The sequence below is a fragment of the Nannospalax galili genome, unplaced genomic scaffold (assembly GCF_000622305.1).
Source record: "Nannospalax galili isolate Female #2095 unplaced genomic scaffold, S.galili_v1.0 scaffold274, whole genome shotgun sequence".
Taxonomy (NCBI): domain Eukaryota; kingdom Metazoa; phylum Chordata; class Mammalia; order Rodentia; family Spalacidae; genus Nannospalax; species Nannospalax galili.
Genome location: NW_008335435.1, coordinates 549048 through 566735, shown reverse-complemented (window position 1 = coordinate 566735; position 17688 = coordinate 549048). Strand labels below are relative to the sequence as shown.

Genomic DNA, 17688 nt, shown 5'->3' with positions numbered 1-17688 from the left:
CGCCTCAAAGTTTGTTCACATGCTATTTTCTGGTACCTTGCTATGTATTTTCGAAAACCTTAACCATACTAAGCAAGTGTACTTTGAACCTTTTTATTCCTAAAAGAAGTCTAGTCTGCATTTGCTATCTCTATAGGTTTCCTGCTCACCTGAATACTCCTTATATTTTTCATTGACTACGTTAATTAAATATTGCATAAACTATAAAATAAGTTACTCTACAATGTATGGCTAGGTTCTGTAAGACACATAGCACATTAATACATTATGCATTAATTGTACAATTAATCAAATGTACATAATACATTGTAATTAATACATTAGTACATTGTGATAATACTATTATGTACATACAAATGTATACAATACAAGGTAGTTTGTACATAATTCATTTATACAATGTGCATTTAACAGTTTAAACATACAATTAAAAAAATTTTTGTGTGGGGAGGGATATGTATTCCACAGCGTACATGTGGATATCAGTGGCTTGTTCCTTCCACCTTTATGTGAGTTCCAGATAGGAAACCCAAGTCACCAGGCTTGTGAGGCAAGTGTTTTTACCCGCTGAGTCCTCTTGCTAGCCCTCAAATGTTTATTCTAAAGCAATTTCATAGAAAATACACCTGGCCTCTTATTTATTGTCTTGTGTGCAGGTCCAGATAAAGATCAGAAGACAACATGCAGGAGTAAGCTCACGCCTGCTGTGTGGGTCTTGGGGGTCAAACTCGGGTCCTCGAGCTTGGTGGCAGGTGTCTTTACCTGCTGAGCCTTGTCACCAACATGAAACTTCTTTATTCTCCTCCAGTCTCCAGGGTACCTACTGCTATTCCACTGTATAAATCAGGGCTGGTTTGTGCGTGTGGCTCTATTTAACTTCTATATAGTATTTTATAGTACATCTCTATCATTGGCTAAACCCCACTAATTATTATTTCCTCCTAATTACTTTTTGTTTTTTGAAAAATATATTTATTTTTATTTTATATGTATGGTGTTTTGCATGCATGTATATAAGTACATGCAGAGCCCATGGAGGCCTGAAAGGGGGTCAGATCCCTTGGGACTGAAGTTTGAGATGGTTGTTAGCCACCATTGAGTGCTGGGAACCCAACCCAGGTCCTCTGTAAGAACAACCAGTGCTCTTAACCACTGAGCTATCTCTCCAGCCCCTTTATACTATACTTTTAAAGAACATAAACAGTACTATAATTGATTCTTCAACAAGCTGTACCAATCCACTAAGAGTAAGTCCTCATATAACTATGATATTTGGCAGTTTTCTTTGCTCCTTGGAGTGAACATGTTAGGCTGTCTGTAGAGCCAAGCTACTTACTTTGTACTAGTTTTTCTTGATCTTGTCTGCCTTTTTTTTTTTTTTTTTTTTTTTTTTTTTTTTTTTAAAAAGGGGCTCCCCTTTCCCATTGTTTCCCTGGACATTTTCATATAAAAAAACGGGGGCCCCTTGCCTTTTTTTTTTTTTTTTTTTTTTTTTTTTTTTTTTTTTTTTTTTTTTTTTTTCTTTTTTTTTTTTTTTTTTTTTTTTTTTTGATTTTTTAAGACAGGGTCTCCCTGTCCCAGATGATGACCTGGAACTTGCTATATAAGACCAGGCTGGCCTCTATCTCAGAGATCTGCCGGCCTCTGCCTCCCAAGTGCTGGAATTAAAGGCATGCACCACCACACCAGGCTCCATCAACAGTCCTTTTAAACATTTATTTATGTGTATGAATGTATTGCCTGCATGTTGTGTTTGTGCACTCATGTTGTGCAGTGCCCGCAGAGTTAGAAGAAGGCATCAGATGCCCTGGAACTGGAGTTATGGACAGTTGTTAACCACCATGTGGGTGTTGGGAACCAAACCCAGGTCCTCTGCAAGAGCAGTCAGTGCTCTTAAGTGCTGAGCCATCTCTCCAGCCCCCTCCATCAACAGTCTTAATGGTGTATGTGTATATGCAGAGGCCAGGGGACAATCTCGAGTGTTGCTCAGATTGTCCACCTTTTTTCTTTTGTTTTTGATATATCGTCTCTCACTGGCCTGGAACTCACAAAGTAGGCTAGGCTGACTAGCCAGCTAGGTCCACGGAACTGCCTGTCTCCACCTCTCCACTGCTAGGATCACACACACATTACTTCTCCCATTTATTTGTTTTTAAACATGGGTTCAGAGGGCTGGAGAGATGGCTCAGCACTTAAAGAGTACTGGCTGCTTTTGCAGAGGACCCAGGTTCACTTTCTTATACCCACGTGACAGCTGACAACTGTTACTACAGTTCAGAGATCCAGTGCCCTCTTCTGTGCTCCCTGGGCATTGCATGCATGTGGTGCACTTACATAACATGCAGGCAGAAAACTCCTACACATAAAAATAAATTTTTAAAAATTAAAAAACAGGCCAGGTGTGGTGGCGCACGCCTTTAATCCCAGCATTCAGGAGGCAGAGGCAGGTGGATCTCTGTGAGTTCAAGGCCAGCCTGGTCTACATAGTGAGTTCCAGGCCAGCTGGGATTACAGGGAGACCCTGTCTCAAAAAGACCAAAAAATAAAAAAATGGGCTGGAGAGATGGCTCAGCAGTTAAGAACACTGGTTGTTCTTGCAGAAGACCCAATTTTGAATCCCAGCACCCACATGGCAGCTAACAAGTGTTAACTCCAGTCCCAGGGGATCCAGCAGCCTCTTCTGACCTCTGTGGGCATTGCACGACACAGGTGCACTTACCTAAATGCAGGAAATACACTCATACACATAAAATAAAAAAAATTTTAAATTAAAAAAACAACAAACATGGGTTCTAGAGCACTTTACTGACTGAGCTATCTCCTCAGCCCCAGCAGTCTTAACAGTTTCTATCATTTAGTGGAGAAACTCCAAATTTCCCCTGGTGGTGATACTGTAGAAGTAGGATTAAAACCACAGATGTCCTTTTTTCATACACAGTATAGATTTCCTCTTTTCCGTTCAGATTTATATACAGTAAAATGTATAGTTCTGTATATTTAGGTACATACCTACTTGTGTAAACACCACAAAAATATAGCATTTCCTTTTCTCCAAAAAATTCCCTTATGCCCCATTATTCTCTCCCCCAGCCCAAAGTACCCACTGGTGTTACCTGTTCTATAGTTTGTTGTCTTTGGAGTGCTGGAGAAATGGAATCCTGTAATAAGCAACTAGTTCTAGTTGTTTTGCTTATTTGTGAATGCCCTGGAGCTCATCCATGCTATTGAGTTTGCTAGTAATTTCTGTTCTGATTTGACTTGCTATTTGGATTGATTTAGGGTGTGATGGGCTTTGGGGTTTGGTGAGGTTTAGGTATGAGACAGGGTTTTGCTGTGTAGCCCAAGCTGCCCTGATCTGAAATAGGCTCTTTCTACCACTTCCTGAGTGCTGTTTTTTACTGTATCATTTCATTGAATTGCAGGTTTATCCATTAATCAGATGAAATACATTTTGGTTGTTTTTTTTTTTCTTTCAACTTTTCAGTGACTAGGAATAAAATTACTGCAAATATTCATTCATGTTTTTGTATGACATAAATTGTCATTTCACTAGATACATAGGAGTAAGATTAGTGATGTATGTAAAGATGAATTCAGATTGAGAAGAAACTGCCCAGGTGTACAGCATGGCTATACCGTCTTTCCAGCAGTGTATGAGTTCTAGTTACTGCGCATCATTGCCAGAACTTGTACATTTGGTGCTGTTTTCCCATTGGATTTTGAAGATTTTTTTTTTTTTTTTTTTAGTATAGACACACACAAATCCTTTATCAGAAATAGGATGTCTCAGTATTTTTTCCCCAGCCTTTTGTTCATTTGCCTAACTGTCTTTTAAAGAGCATAAATTCTTAGTTTTAATGTAATATTCATGGATTGAAATTTTGATGTTGTACATGAGCAATCCATAACACATGTCCACCAAGATTTTGTTTATTTCTGATTCATTAAATTAATTTTTACATGTGGTGCAAGGTATGGGTGTAAGTTTACTACTATGGTGTGCAGATTGCCACTTGTTCCAGCACCATCTGTTGAAATAACTATTCTCTACAAATTGCCACTGCATACTTATGAAAAAATCAGTTCACGCGTATACATGGCCTGCTCCTGGGTGTTCCATTGTCTGCGCCTGTGCTCAAAGCAACACAAATATAAGCCCTGAAATTGACATTTGCAAAGTTGTATTATTTTAGTTCCTCTGCCGTTTGACATAAATTTTAGAATTGGTTACTTTATGCAAATAATTCTGCTGGCATTTTGGCTGAAGTTAGAAGCTTATAAAGTGGAAGAAAACCGATTGTTTTCTAGTTCATGAATATGACATTTCTCCCTTTTCCTTGGGCTTTAATTTCATCCAATAAGATTTTGTAGTTTAAAAACTCATTCCTATTTATTTTGAATGCTACTAATGTTGTTTAAAAATGGTTTTACTTCAGGTTCTTCATTAGTAGCATAAATACTTACTTTTGCATATCAGTTGCATGGCTATCCCAATCTTGCTACCACAGTAACATTCTGTAGCTTCTTTGGGGTGTTCTATACACAGTCCAAGTATGCCTTCTTTATAGTGCCTTGTTGCACGTGGCAGGATGTGCAGACCCAGGCTGAGCAGAAGTGAGAGTGGATATCCCTGTCTTACTTCTGATATTAAGGGGAAGTAGGCATTCAGTCTCTCAATATTAGGGATGATGTGATCTGCAAATATTTTGGCAAATCTGCATTAAACCATTTCTTTGAGAATTCTGACCTGGATGAATGTTGGAGTTTATCAAATGTTTTCCTTGAACTACAAAATAATTTATCTCTACTTTTTTTTTTTGATAGTTAATGTAGAACCGACATTATTTCTTCCTTATGGAATTCACCAGTAAAGCCTTCTGTAGCTACAGTGTTATTTGAGGTTTTTTTGTTTGTTTCTTTGTGTCTTTTTGAGACAGGGTCTCCCTGTAGCATCAGCTGGCCTGGAACTCGATTTGTAGACCAGGCTGACCTTGAACTCAGAGATCCACCTGCCTCTGCCTCCAGAGTGCTGGGATCAAAGGCCTTTGTAAACACGCCTGGCTCAAGAGATTTTTAAAGTAAAAATTTAAGCCTGGCATGGTAGCTCATGTCTGTAATCCCAGCACTTAGGCGGCTAAGGCTGGAAGTCTGGCAGGAGTTTGAGCCAACCTGGACTACATAGTGTAATCTCCTGTCTCAAAAACAAACTAGAAATATTTTTTCAACAGATACTGGGCTACTGAGGCTATGTCTTAAGTCTTACTAGTGTAGGTCCTGCACAAAATCGGACCATGTCTTCTGCAGAGCACGGTATTAGAAAGTTAATCCTTAGCCCTTTAAACTGGCAATTTGTCATTTAGAAATGTTGAGTGATATAAAATTTCTGCTAGTACTGCTTCAGCTGCAGTCTACAAATGTTAATATTTCAGGTTCTCATTACTCCAGAACACTTTTAGTTTCTCTTTGATCCACAGAAACCTGATATTTAGCTTCCAAAAATTGGGGGATTTTACAGATCTCATTCTTATTAATGATTTCTGATTTAGTGCCATTATGACCACAAAAAATACATTCTTTGAATCCTTTAATTTATCGAGAATATGGGGGGTGTAACTCAATGGTAGAACACTTATGTAGCATGGACAAAGCACTGGGTTTGATCCTCAGCACTGTACTAAGACCTGTCTTAGAGTGCAGTTTATGTTTCTAAAACCATCCCATGTGCAATTGATGCTGTAGGAGTATCCTGTACAGGTCAGTTTGCTCGATGATGTTCACATCTTTTATATCTTCATTTATGTTCTCTACCTATTTATTCTATCAATTATGTTGACAGAATTAACATAGATCATAGATCTCTGAGCATCAACTAAGAGCACCGCGCACCCCCCACCACTTTCCTTCTCAGAATTGAATCTAAAGCCTCATATAGGCATTTGCTTTTCTGAGAGTCCAATGAATCTCTTTATCACTGATATTCTTTGCTGTGAAGTCTAGTTACACAGCTACTCTAGTTTTCTTTAACTATTAGTGTTAGCATGGAAATGTTTTTTCCATCCTTTAACACATAACATCCTTAATCCACATACTGATAGTTAACCAGTTTAAAGTATATAACTCCAGTGTTGTTTACATGTTCCAGAGTTGTGCAACCATGTCCACAGTCAATTTTAATTGCTTTCAAAGAAATCTTGCTCATTAGCAGAAACTATTCTCTCCTAGGCAATCACTAATCTACTTTCTGCTTCTACTTCTTTGCTCATTTCACTTAAGTAGAATCATATGTAGTCTTTTATGAGTAACTTCTTGCACTTAATGTTTTCAAGGCCCATCTCTACTGAAGATTGACTCTTATTCCATTCCTTTTTAGAGCCATTTCTTTCCATTGTATAAATATACATATTTTATTTATCAACTACTAAACATTTGGGTTATCTTTTAAACTGTCTTCACATTTGAAGCAGGTTACTTATATGTATGTAGTCTGGTCTTTTTTGCCCTTTTAACAATTTCTTTCAATTGTATATTTAGACCACTTAAAATTTTAAAATATATTATTTTGCCGGGCATGGTGGTACACGTCTTTAATCCCAGCACTTGGGAGGCAGAGCCAGGTGGATATCTGTGAGTTCAAGGTCAGCCTGGTCTACATAGTGAGTTCCAGGCCAGCTGGGGCTACAGGGAGACCCTGTCTCAAAAAGACCAAAAAAACCCACATTTATTTTATGTGTATGAGTGTACTCTCTGCATTATGTAAGTGCACCTGTTTTGTGCATTGTCTATGGAGATCAGAAGTGGGTATTGGAGGCCCTAGAGCTAGAGTTACAGGCAGATGTTAGCTGCCATGTGGGTGCTGGGATTCAAACCTGGGTCCTCTGCAAGAGCAGCCAGTGCTCTTAACCACTGAGCCATCTCTCCAGCCCCCTAGACCACTTAAATTTAATTGCTATTTACAGTTTTCCCATATATTCCTGCCTTTTTTCTCTTTTTTTACTTTCTTTGGAATTGAGTATTGTGGTTCCAGTTCATCTCCTTTGTCTATACCTACACATTTTTAAGTTTAGAGGGTCTTTTTTTTAATTCTGTGGTTAGACAAGCAGTGGTGTATGTTACCTTATAAAGTGAGTGTGCATGCATGTGTGTGGAGGCCAAAGGACTTCAGGCATTCAGGTATGATATCAGATCCCAGCCCTGCCCTTTGTAATAGTATTTTCCTAAGCAGTATCCCCTCATAAGACAGCACACATTGCATTTGGCTTGCATGGCTCTTGATTTCTCCACCTAACCCACCTACATCTATTTTCTGTGATTCTCAGTGAGCTAGCCTTTTGCCTTGAGGACATTACTTTCTTCTTCTCTGCTCCCTGGATGAACTACCACATCTCAGAAGCTTTATAACTCTTCACCATTAAGCCTCAAGTTGCCCTGCTCTCAGATTGAGGCAGATGCTGCCACATACACCTATCACACACTTGTATCACACTGAGCACTCCGTTCTTGTCTCAGAGAGTCCAGAAGACAGAAACATTGCCTGTTGCAGAAATAAGGGTCAGTGACCAGTTTGGGATACAAGTTTTCTATTTCCGACAGAAACATAGAAAAATTAAATTTTACAAATGAAGAAAATCCACAAATCTCGATTTATAGCAAATGTTCAAAATGTACAAAGAGGAAAAGAGAGAAAATAAGTGGAGTTCTACTGTTTCCAACCCTCAAGTTCTCATGAGTCATTTAGGTCAACCCTGGACTTTGCTCATTGTGACTTGCTGGCTGGCAGTTCCCATCACTCTAGTAAGTGCCTAGTCTTAGCAGAAACTTTTTCTAGCATCCTAAAGCTAAAATTTGGGGTTAGTAAAAGCCAAGGTTTATGTCAAATCTTACCTTTGATGGACTGTTGCTGAAGTAGTAAAAAATCTTCTCTCGAGGAGAAAGCATTGCTTCATTTTTATGTGGAGAAATGTAGATAGGATGATTTTGGGACAGCTGTATTCGGCGAGGGGAGCCTGTTCTCACAAATGGATAGGGAGAGAGGGGAGGAGCATCCATCTGTTGAAAACAAAATCAGTAATTCTGAGAAAAAAACTTCTAGCCAGGTATGGTTATTGAAGGTCCTTGTTTTTTATTGAATTAAGAGGTATAATAAACCAGTAGGCTTTTCAGTGTGATACATTAGCAACAATCAAACCTAAAGAAACTCATTAATAGCAAACATTTTTAAATGCTTAGTTTGTTGTCACTATGTCAAGCATTTTTTATGTATTACATCATTGAATCTTCACACCCCAATAAACTAGTAACTGCTACTATATTCATTTAATATATGAGGTGACAAAAAGAGAAAGTGAAGTCATTTTTCAGGGTCATCATTGTAAAATGTTAAACACTTTAAACTCATGTAGCTGCTGTCTCGTTCTGCTATATGTAGGTAATCCCTTATAGTCTTATTCTTAGTGCTTAACATCAATAGAAATTATGTTGATTAGGCAAATTACTTGTTACAGACTTCCTAAGTTTTATTTAATAAAACAGTTATTTGTAAATCTGGCTTATATGTGGAAAAGGTCAAACAAATGATTGCTTATCCCTCAGAAGTAAAGAAGCAGGAAATAATCCCTGTCACACTTACTACGTTTGCCTGTGAATACTTCATGGCAAATGTTTGAAGTTGTTTTATGTAGATGTTGTTGTAGAATTGAATGAGGTCTCCTCTCTCCTCCTCTTCGATGTCACTGTTGGCACCTGTGAGCTGAGTTGGTGTAGGAGGGGCACTGCTTGGCTGTGGAACTGGTAAGGTGCTGTTTGACCTCATGACCGGACTGGAGTCTCTACTGGCTGCAGCCAAGAGAACAAACAGTGCTAGGATGTATTGCTTTTAAAAAACTTCACTAGGAAAAAGAACAGCTATGTGCACTACTTATTAATAGCAATAAACAGGCAATGTTACTTAAGAATGAGGGTTTTGTATGTGTGTTTGTACATAGAGATGTGTGTGCAGGAGTACATGTATGTAGAGACCAGAGGGGTCTTTCCTGGGGGAGGCGTCATCCATCACCTTGTGTTTTGAGATACAGTCTCTCGCTGGGATCTGGGGCTCACCAGTTACACTAACTGGCTGGCCAGCAAGCCCCAGGGGTCCATTTGTATCTTCTTCCCAAGCACTGGGATTACAAATGCTTGCCATCTCCAGCTCTTTTTTGTGGGTACTAGGGATCCAAGTCAGGTCCTCCTCTTTGTGCAGCACATGGTTTTCAGGCAGAGCTATTGCCCAGTACTTGTTGTGTTTTTGAATTCTCCCTCTTGCTCACTCTCACTCTGTGTGTGATGTATGTGAGTGCAAGTGCCCATGGAGGCCAGAGGCACCAGATCTCCTGAAACTAGAGTCATAAGTGGTTGTGAGCCACCCGACATTGGGTCTTACTATAGGGTCCATGCAGGTCTGGAACTCACAATGTTCCTACCTTAGACTCAATAGAAATTAGGTTTCGGGCACAGGCCACCACCACTGGCTCTCTTGGTCTTCATACCACAGAGCAAAGCTCAGATTACTAATAACTTTATTCTCATGCTGTAACCATACCATAGGCTTACTAAGTTAGTTATACCAAGTTTTCTATATAACCTGAGCCCTGTACCAACTACCAGCTAGGTGCAAGCACGACTCTAATCAACAGGAAAGCTCTTTGTGGAATTCAGGCTGGCAGTTCCTATCTGAAATATGTTATTCTATATATGCTCAAAGCCATGGAATGAAGGACAACTGACCAGTAGAAGACTTCTATAAAGCTGAGCTGGTGGCACAAGCCTTTAATCCCAGCCCTCTAGAGGCAGAGGCATATGGATCTCTGAGATCAAGGCCAGCCTGAGTTTCCAGGCCAGCCAGGGCTACATAATGAGACAACCCAACCAAAATAGAAGACTTCTGTAAGTTTTTAATTTTGTAATCCTTAGTCTTCTTAGGCAAAAACTAGAGTTCATATAGATCTTACCTCTGTCTTTGTTTAGTTCTGTTGGAGAATTCTGATGGCTTCTGCTGTCACTGCTGCCAGAATTTCTTCTTTTTCTTTTCCCTTTTATCAAAACACTTCTATACACCTTTAAAGAAGGAGAAGTGGACAGACACTAGCATTTATTGAATACATCCTAGATGGGAGACCTTGACACGTATTTACCTGTTTCTCATAAAAATCCATGTAGTGATGATTGTCTTTGGGGAATGTCAGGAATAGGAACTGTAACCTAGGTAGGCTTTGTGGTACCTGCCTGTGATTAAAGCACTCAAGAGGCCAAGGCAGGAGGGTTGAAGTTCAAAGCCAAACTGGGCTACATAGTGAGACATTATCTCAACAAACAAAACAAAACTGATCTAGGGCATATAGCTATTAACTACCATTAACTAACAGCTGGGACTAACATCAGAGCCTAACTTCAAATTCCAACTACTGCCTAAAATACTGCAGAGCAGTAATAGTACCCAACTATAAAATCAAGTCATTATAAGATAGAACATTTTTGAATTTCATTCAAACATTGTCTTAGTTTAGTACTATGCTTACTGAACCAGACTGAAAGGTGACATAGAAACCAAACAACTTCTTAATTAGCATCGACCTCATGATTCTCAGAATTAAACATTTCACACCACTGCCTTTGAAGAAAGAGAACTCAAAATAACTCGCATGAAGTATGTCAGTGATGTAAAAGATCAGTAGCCATTCCTCTAGAGGCTTAATTGTGTATCCTGGAAAAAAAGGTACAGAATGGACTATGGCTAATTTTTTTTTTTAATTCATCACAGACCTAAGCTTTATTTTCAGCCTTAAGAGAAAGCGTAAGTTACCTGGCTCCGGGCCTGTGGCTGAGTCCTGTAGCAGCGCATGATGTTCTGGAACGACTTGTCTTCTTTTGTGACCTGCAAATCATGAGAGCACTTGAGAGCCACATCTGTGAACCTGCTGCCCACTCAGAGTGGTGAAAACTATACTAAAAAACAGCAATTTAAAGATTGCAAATAAACACCTGTTCATGAAAATCTGAAATGTAAGAAGAGAGTGAAGACCCAGAGTAAAAAAGTATAGTAACTGAAATGCACTTCACTAGCAGAGGAAATCAGTAGATCTAAACTGGCAAAAAGAAAAAGATTAACAGACTTGAATCAAGAGTGTATTATCTGAGAACAGGAAAAAGAAAAGAAAGGAAAATAGCCTCAAAGTCAGGGGCAAGAGGAGCAAGAGTTTGAGGGCAGCCTGGCCTATATAGCAAGACCCTGTTGAGGAAGAAGAAGAAACTGAAAGTATCCAAGTTTATTTTGAAATATTAATGTATATACCGAGGAAGCTCAATTAACTAGGTTGAGTAAGTAAAGAGATCCTACCCAGAGATAGCAAAGTAAAGATGCCTAAAGCCAAAAAAAGCATCAGGAAAAACAATTCTTTTCTTTACAGGGAAACTCCAATAAGATAAAAAAGGACTTTTTATCAGAAACTATACAAGTGGCAATGGAGTAACTCATTCACAATAGAGAAAAAAACAATACTGCATCCAGCAAAGTTGTCTTTCAAAAGTGAATAAATAAAAGCTGAATCCCCTTTTAAGAAAGCTGAAAGAAAATGCTGAAAACAAGTAATTCAAATATACATGAAAAGGGCCAGGAGTACTTGTAAAGTGTTACATAACCAAAGGTTAAATGCATATTTCATTTAAAAAAAGTATAAAACAAAATGTCTGTGATTTTTTGGAGCTACAACAGAAATATATTTACTGGCATGTACAAAGGAGGTGGATGGAACAAAGCTGTATTAGACAAGTGACTGTAGATGCAGCTCAAATCCAAAGAACCAATGCAAGAAGCAGAAGTGATACCTGATAAATAAGGTTACTACAACAAAATCCATAAATACCTCCATGCCTTTTCTTAGTTCCTTTAAAAACCATCATTAAATCAAGTAATAAAGTAATGGTAGATTTGTAGTACTTACGAATGGAACACACAAAAAAACAATACATCACAAAAAAGGATAACAGGAAAAGAGAATAGTAACACTTGTATAGCTCACTAGAGCTTTATTAGTGTGAATTTGAAGCCAGCTTTTGATAAATTAAGGTTTGTGTGTGCATACATGCATATATAGCAAAAAAAATTTACTAAAATTTCTACATTAAAAAATACCTAATACAAAAGAAAGCAGTAAAGGATCAGAGACATAGAAAATGCAGTGTTTGAGCATAAGGTACATAGAAAATGGGCTAGAGAAATGGCTCAGTGGTTAATAGTACTGTCTACTCTGCAGAGAACCCAGGTTCAAATCCCAGCACACATATGGAGGCTAACAAATGTCCATAACTCCAGTTCCAGGGGATCTGACACCCTTTTCTAACCTCCATGGATACTGTACAATACAGGTGCACTTATATACATGCAGGAAATACACTTAAACACATAAAAATAAGAATTACAGTTCATAAGTACAAAATTCCTCAACTACTAAATCATAGAAACACAAATTACCACTGTAATTGAAAGGGATTTATAATGAGAATGAAAGCTGGTCTAACATGAAAGCCATTCAGTGTAATATATTATTAAAATAAAAACAAAACAGAAGAAAAGGCCTTCTGTAAAATCTTAACACCTTTTTATAATATAGCACTCAACAAGCTAGGAAGATAAAGGGAACTTAACTTGATCTGATAAAGGGTACCCTCCTGAGAACATAGGTGAGATGGATGGGACATGCTGAACATACTTAAACAATGATAGACTAGTTTTCTCCCTAATATTAGGAACAATAGAGGGATTTCTGCTTCCAATATTGCATTGAATGTTCTAGCTAGGGTAATTAGAATAGAAAAGGGATTTGGAAAGTAATAATAAAATTATGAATGGATTACATGATCTTACATATAGAAGAGTCTACAAAATGCACTTATGATCCTTTAGAACCAGTAAGTTCAGGGCTGGGGATGCAGCTCAGTAGTAGAGTACTTGCCTAGCCTGTGTAAAATCCTAGGTTCAGTCCACCAAAAAAAGAAAGGAAACTAACTTCAAGGATGCTGGATACTAGGTTAATATACAAAAAACATCTACTGTATACTTGGAATTAAAACATCAAAATCAACAGTTGTATTTACAGTACCATCAAAAATATGTAAGAATAACAGAAGGGCAAGGGGTATAAACTCTGAAAGTACAAATCATTATTGAAAAAATAGATCTAAACATGAAAACATGCCACATTCATTTATGAAGCACACTGAAATTGTTAAGATGGTAAAATTTCCCAAACTGATCTACAGGTTCAAGGTAATCAGAATCTCAAGGAACTTAGAATAGCTAAAATAATTTAAAGGAAAATAAAATTAGGATTCACATTTCCCAATTTGAGAATTTACCACAAAAAGGTAAGAGAGTACTATAAAAGAACAAACACAGATCAACACACTAGAAATAAACCCAAGTGTATGATAACTGATTCCATAAAGGCACCAAGGACATTCAATGGAGAGATGGGTTTTAAACAAAGGTGGGGCAACTGGAAAGTCACAGAAAAGGATGAGCTGGACTTGCACCTCATACCATATACAGAAGTTATTCAGGATGAGTCAAAAACTTAACTATAAGACATGAGCTATAAAATTCAGAAGAAAACGAATAAAACTTCATGAATTTAGATCTCAAATTTCACAGTGGAGTCTGATATGACCACAAACTTCATAAAAGTCGTTGGACTTCATTAAAAAGCTTTTGTGCTTCATAAGTGAAATGACAGGAAAACATTGTGTGCAAATCATATAACTGACAAAGTAATTGTCTCACAAATTTGTAAAGAACTCTCCACGACAATTCAAAAATAAATGGATAACCCAGTTAAAAAATGTGCAAAGAGCTCTGCTTCCCTGGGCCTGCACAACCCGCAGGCCTCTCTCTGGGGTAAGTCGATCCACCCCCCACCCCCACCTTGACTCCCCCAGCCTCATTCATCCTCCCATCTCCCCACCCATCTCTCCTAGCCTGGGACCTCTCCCATTCCTGGTCTTGGTGCCCCAGACACCAGGGGAACCACCACTGCTTCCTGATCCTTTGCATCCAGACCAACCCAGTTCCTTCTGGGGTCCCCAGGAGCCCTCTGAGCCTGGCCCCGCCCTCACCTCCCTCTGCTTCCCTGAGCTGCACAACCTGCCAGCCTGTTTCCTGAACCCGAGGCTCACCTTTCCTCTACCTGATCCTGTGCATCCAGACCAACCCAGTTCCTCGGTGCATTCCCCAGGAGCCGTTGGGGCCTCTTCCCACCCCAAACTCCCTTTGCATCTCTGGGTGGTACAACCACCAGCTGCCCTAGACCAGCATCTTTCCTGGGCCTGGCTCCCAGGCCAGTCCAACCCCCCAAATTTCCAAGGCCAAAATCTTTGCTGGAGGGATCCAGACCTTAGGAGAAAACCTGACAGCATCTGATCCTCATCTGACATGGGCCTCTGTGGGAACTCCTGAAGACAAATGCAATCTGGCCACTCCAATATAAAAATCAAAAGAGAGAACCAGAAGCTTAGAGGAACCAGCTTTTCATGCCCAAAAGGTAAACCACAAAGATACAAAGTTTACAAAAAGAAGCAGACCTAAACTTGAAGGCTTGAATCTCACAAACTTGAGTCTCACATAAGAATCAGAAACTACAAAAGAAATTCAAATGTCAAAATCATGGAGAAAAAATAATAACATGAAAAACCAAAATAACTTATCCCCACCAAATACCAATAGTACTATAGAGGAGTACAATGAGAATGCACTAGAGAATATGCAGGACATGGAACTCAAAAGGACAATTATAAACATGATAAAAGAATTCAGTGAATTCAAAGAACACACAAAGAAATCAAAGAACTGAAGGATATAGGGATAAACTTCTGAATGAATTCAGAAAAGAGCTAGAAATATTGAAGACTACGTAGGCTGAAATGAAGTTGGAAGTGAAACACTCAGTAAGACAATTAGAAAAGACAAGAGAAAGCCTCACAAATAGGATTAATAAATGGAAAACTGAGTATCAAGACTGGAAGATAAAGTGGACGAACTAGAACACTCAAGCAAAGATTATGGAAAATTTAAGAAATCACAAGAATGGAATATGCAGGAATTGTGTGACACCATAAAAAGAACAAACTTACGAATCATAGGCATTCAGGAAGAAGAATCCCCACATAATGGCATGGACCAGATCTTCAACAGAATCATGGAAGAAAATTTCCCAAAATTAAAGATATGCCCATACAAATACAAGAAGCATATAGAACACCAAACAGACAGGACCAGAAAAGAAACTCTACATGGTACATCATACTGAAAACACTAAATGTACAAAACAAAGAGACAATACTGAAAGCTGCAAAAGAGAAACAAGTCACATATAAAAAAAAAAAAAACCCATTAGGATTACAGCGGACTTTTCCATGCAAACTATGAAAGCCAGAGAGCCTGGACCAAAGTATTCCCAGTTTTAAATGACCATAGATGCCAACCAGACTTCTATACCCAGCCAGACCGTCTATTATAGTCGAAGGGGAAAGAAAAATCTTCCATGACATAAATAGGCTGAAGGAATTCATGTCCACAAAACTAGCCCTCCAGAAAGTTCTGGAAGCAATACAAACTGCTGAAGAAAGGAATGACTATACCCAAGGGGTTCCGGAAAGAAATTCAATGAAGGTATAACTGGAAAAGTATAGCTATATCAAGAATGTAAGTGGGAAAAAAAATGACAGGATTCAATACTCATCTTTCATTAATAACTTTAAATATTAATGGACTGATCTCCCCAGTCAAAAGACACAGACTAGTTGAATGGATTAAGGAAAAAAAACCCATCTATTTGTTGTCTGCAAAAAACTCATCTCACTTTCAAGGACAGACACTATCTTAAAGTGAAAGGATGGGGAAAAAAATATACCAAGAGAATGGCACTAAGAAAAAAGCAGGTGATACAATTCTAATAACTGACAAAATAGACTTTAAAATTAATCAGAAGAGATAAAGAGGGCCACTTCATTCTGATCAAAGGAACAATAAATCAAGAAGATATTACAGTCATGAACATATATTCACCAAACTCTGGTGCACCCAACTTCATCAAAACAATACTACAGGACTTTAAGAACCAGATTAACCCACTATCTCCATTAGACAGATCAACAGGACAGAGAATCAACAGAGAGACATCTGAATTAAACAATACCATACATCAAACAGAATTAACAGACATCTACCAAATATTCCACACAAGCACCAAAGAATATACTTTTTACTCAGTGCCCCATGGAACTTTGCCCAAATCAAAACATACTGGGACACAAAACAAACCTCAACAAATACAAAAGGATTGAAATAATTCCATGCATTCTATCAGACCACAATGCAATAAAGCATAAAATCAACACCAGAAGAAGCCCTAATCACCACATGAACACATGGAGATTAAACAACACACACCAAAATGATGAATGGGTCAAAAGAGAAATTAGGAAAGAAAAGTATTCCTGGAACTAAATGAAAAGGACAGTACAACACAACAAAACCTCTGGGACATGCTGATGGTTGTTCTTAGAAGTTTATAGCTCTAAGTGCCTACATCAAAATATCGGAAAGAACACAGATAAGTGACTTAACACTGCAACTGAAAACACGAAAAGCAACAACAAATGAAACCCAAACCCAGAAGACAAGAAGAAATAACAAAAATCAGGGCAGAAATTAAGGAAATCGGAACAAAACAATACAAAGAATCAACGAATCCAAGAGCTGCTTCTTTGAAAAGATAAACAGGATTGACAGACCACTAGCCCAGTTAACCAAAAGAAACAAAGAGCACCTCCAAATCAACAAAATCAGAGATGAAAACATCACAACAGACACCAGAAAGATACAGAACATTATAAAGGAATACTTTGAAAACCTATGTGCTACTAAATTTGAAAACCTAAATGAAATGGACGGATATCCAAAGCCATGGGTACCACCAAAACTAAACCAAGAAGAGATTCACAGCTTAAACAGACCCATAACACAAAAAGAAATCAAAACAGTAATAACAAAATGTCCCGACTAAAAAAAGCCCAGGACCAGATGGATTTACAGCAGAATTCTATCAGACATTTAAAGATCTATATCCAATACTACTTAATTTATTCAAAAAGAAATGGAGGGAGAACTTCCAAATTCCTTCTATGAAGCCAACATCACTCTAATACCAAAGCCAGGTAAAGATAAAACTGAAAAAGAAAACTATAGACCCATATCCTTAATGAACAGATGCAAAAATTCTCAACAAGATTCTTGCAAACTGCATACAGACGCACATCAAAAAGATCATTGATCAAGTCGGCTTTATCCCAGAGACGCAGGGAAGGTTCAATATACATAAGTCAGTAAACATCATTAATCATATAAATGGGCTTAAGGACAAGAACCACGTGGTCATCTCAATAGATGCAGAGAAGGCCTTTGACAAAATTCAACATGCATTTATGTTCAAAGTCCTAGAGGGAATTGGACTGGAGGGAACATACCTCAACATAATTAAAGCCATATATAACAAACCCACAGCCAACAAAATTCTAAATGGAGAAAAACTGGAGGAATTGCCATTAAAATCAGGAACCAGACAAAGATTTTCACTATCTCCACTCCTTTTAGAATTTTGT

The 17688-nt window shown here is 38.2% G+C and overlaps 1 protein-coding gene across 2 annotated transcripts in view; it reads right to left on the bottom strand.

Moving 5' to 3' along the window:
• Rbl2 (RB transcriptional corepressor like 2) overlaps nt 1–17688 on the bottom strand; it is an 80973-nt gene that overhangs the window by 2666 nt on the left and 60619 nt on the right. For both annotated transcript variants that reach the window (XM_008830070.3, XM_008830069.3), the window contains 4 exons: nt 10838–10909; nt 9987–10092; nt 8627–8832; nt 7882–8046 (listed from right to left, as the gene is read on the bottom strand). In XM_008830070.3, coding sequence (XP_008828292.1) covers nt 7882–8046; nt 8627–8832; nt 9987–10092; nt 10838–10909 — 549 coding nt within the window. The remainder of the gene's footprint in view (nt 1–7881; nt 8047–8626; nt 8833–9986; nt 10093–10837; nt 10910–17688) is intronic.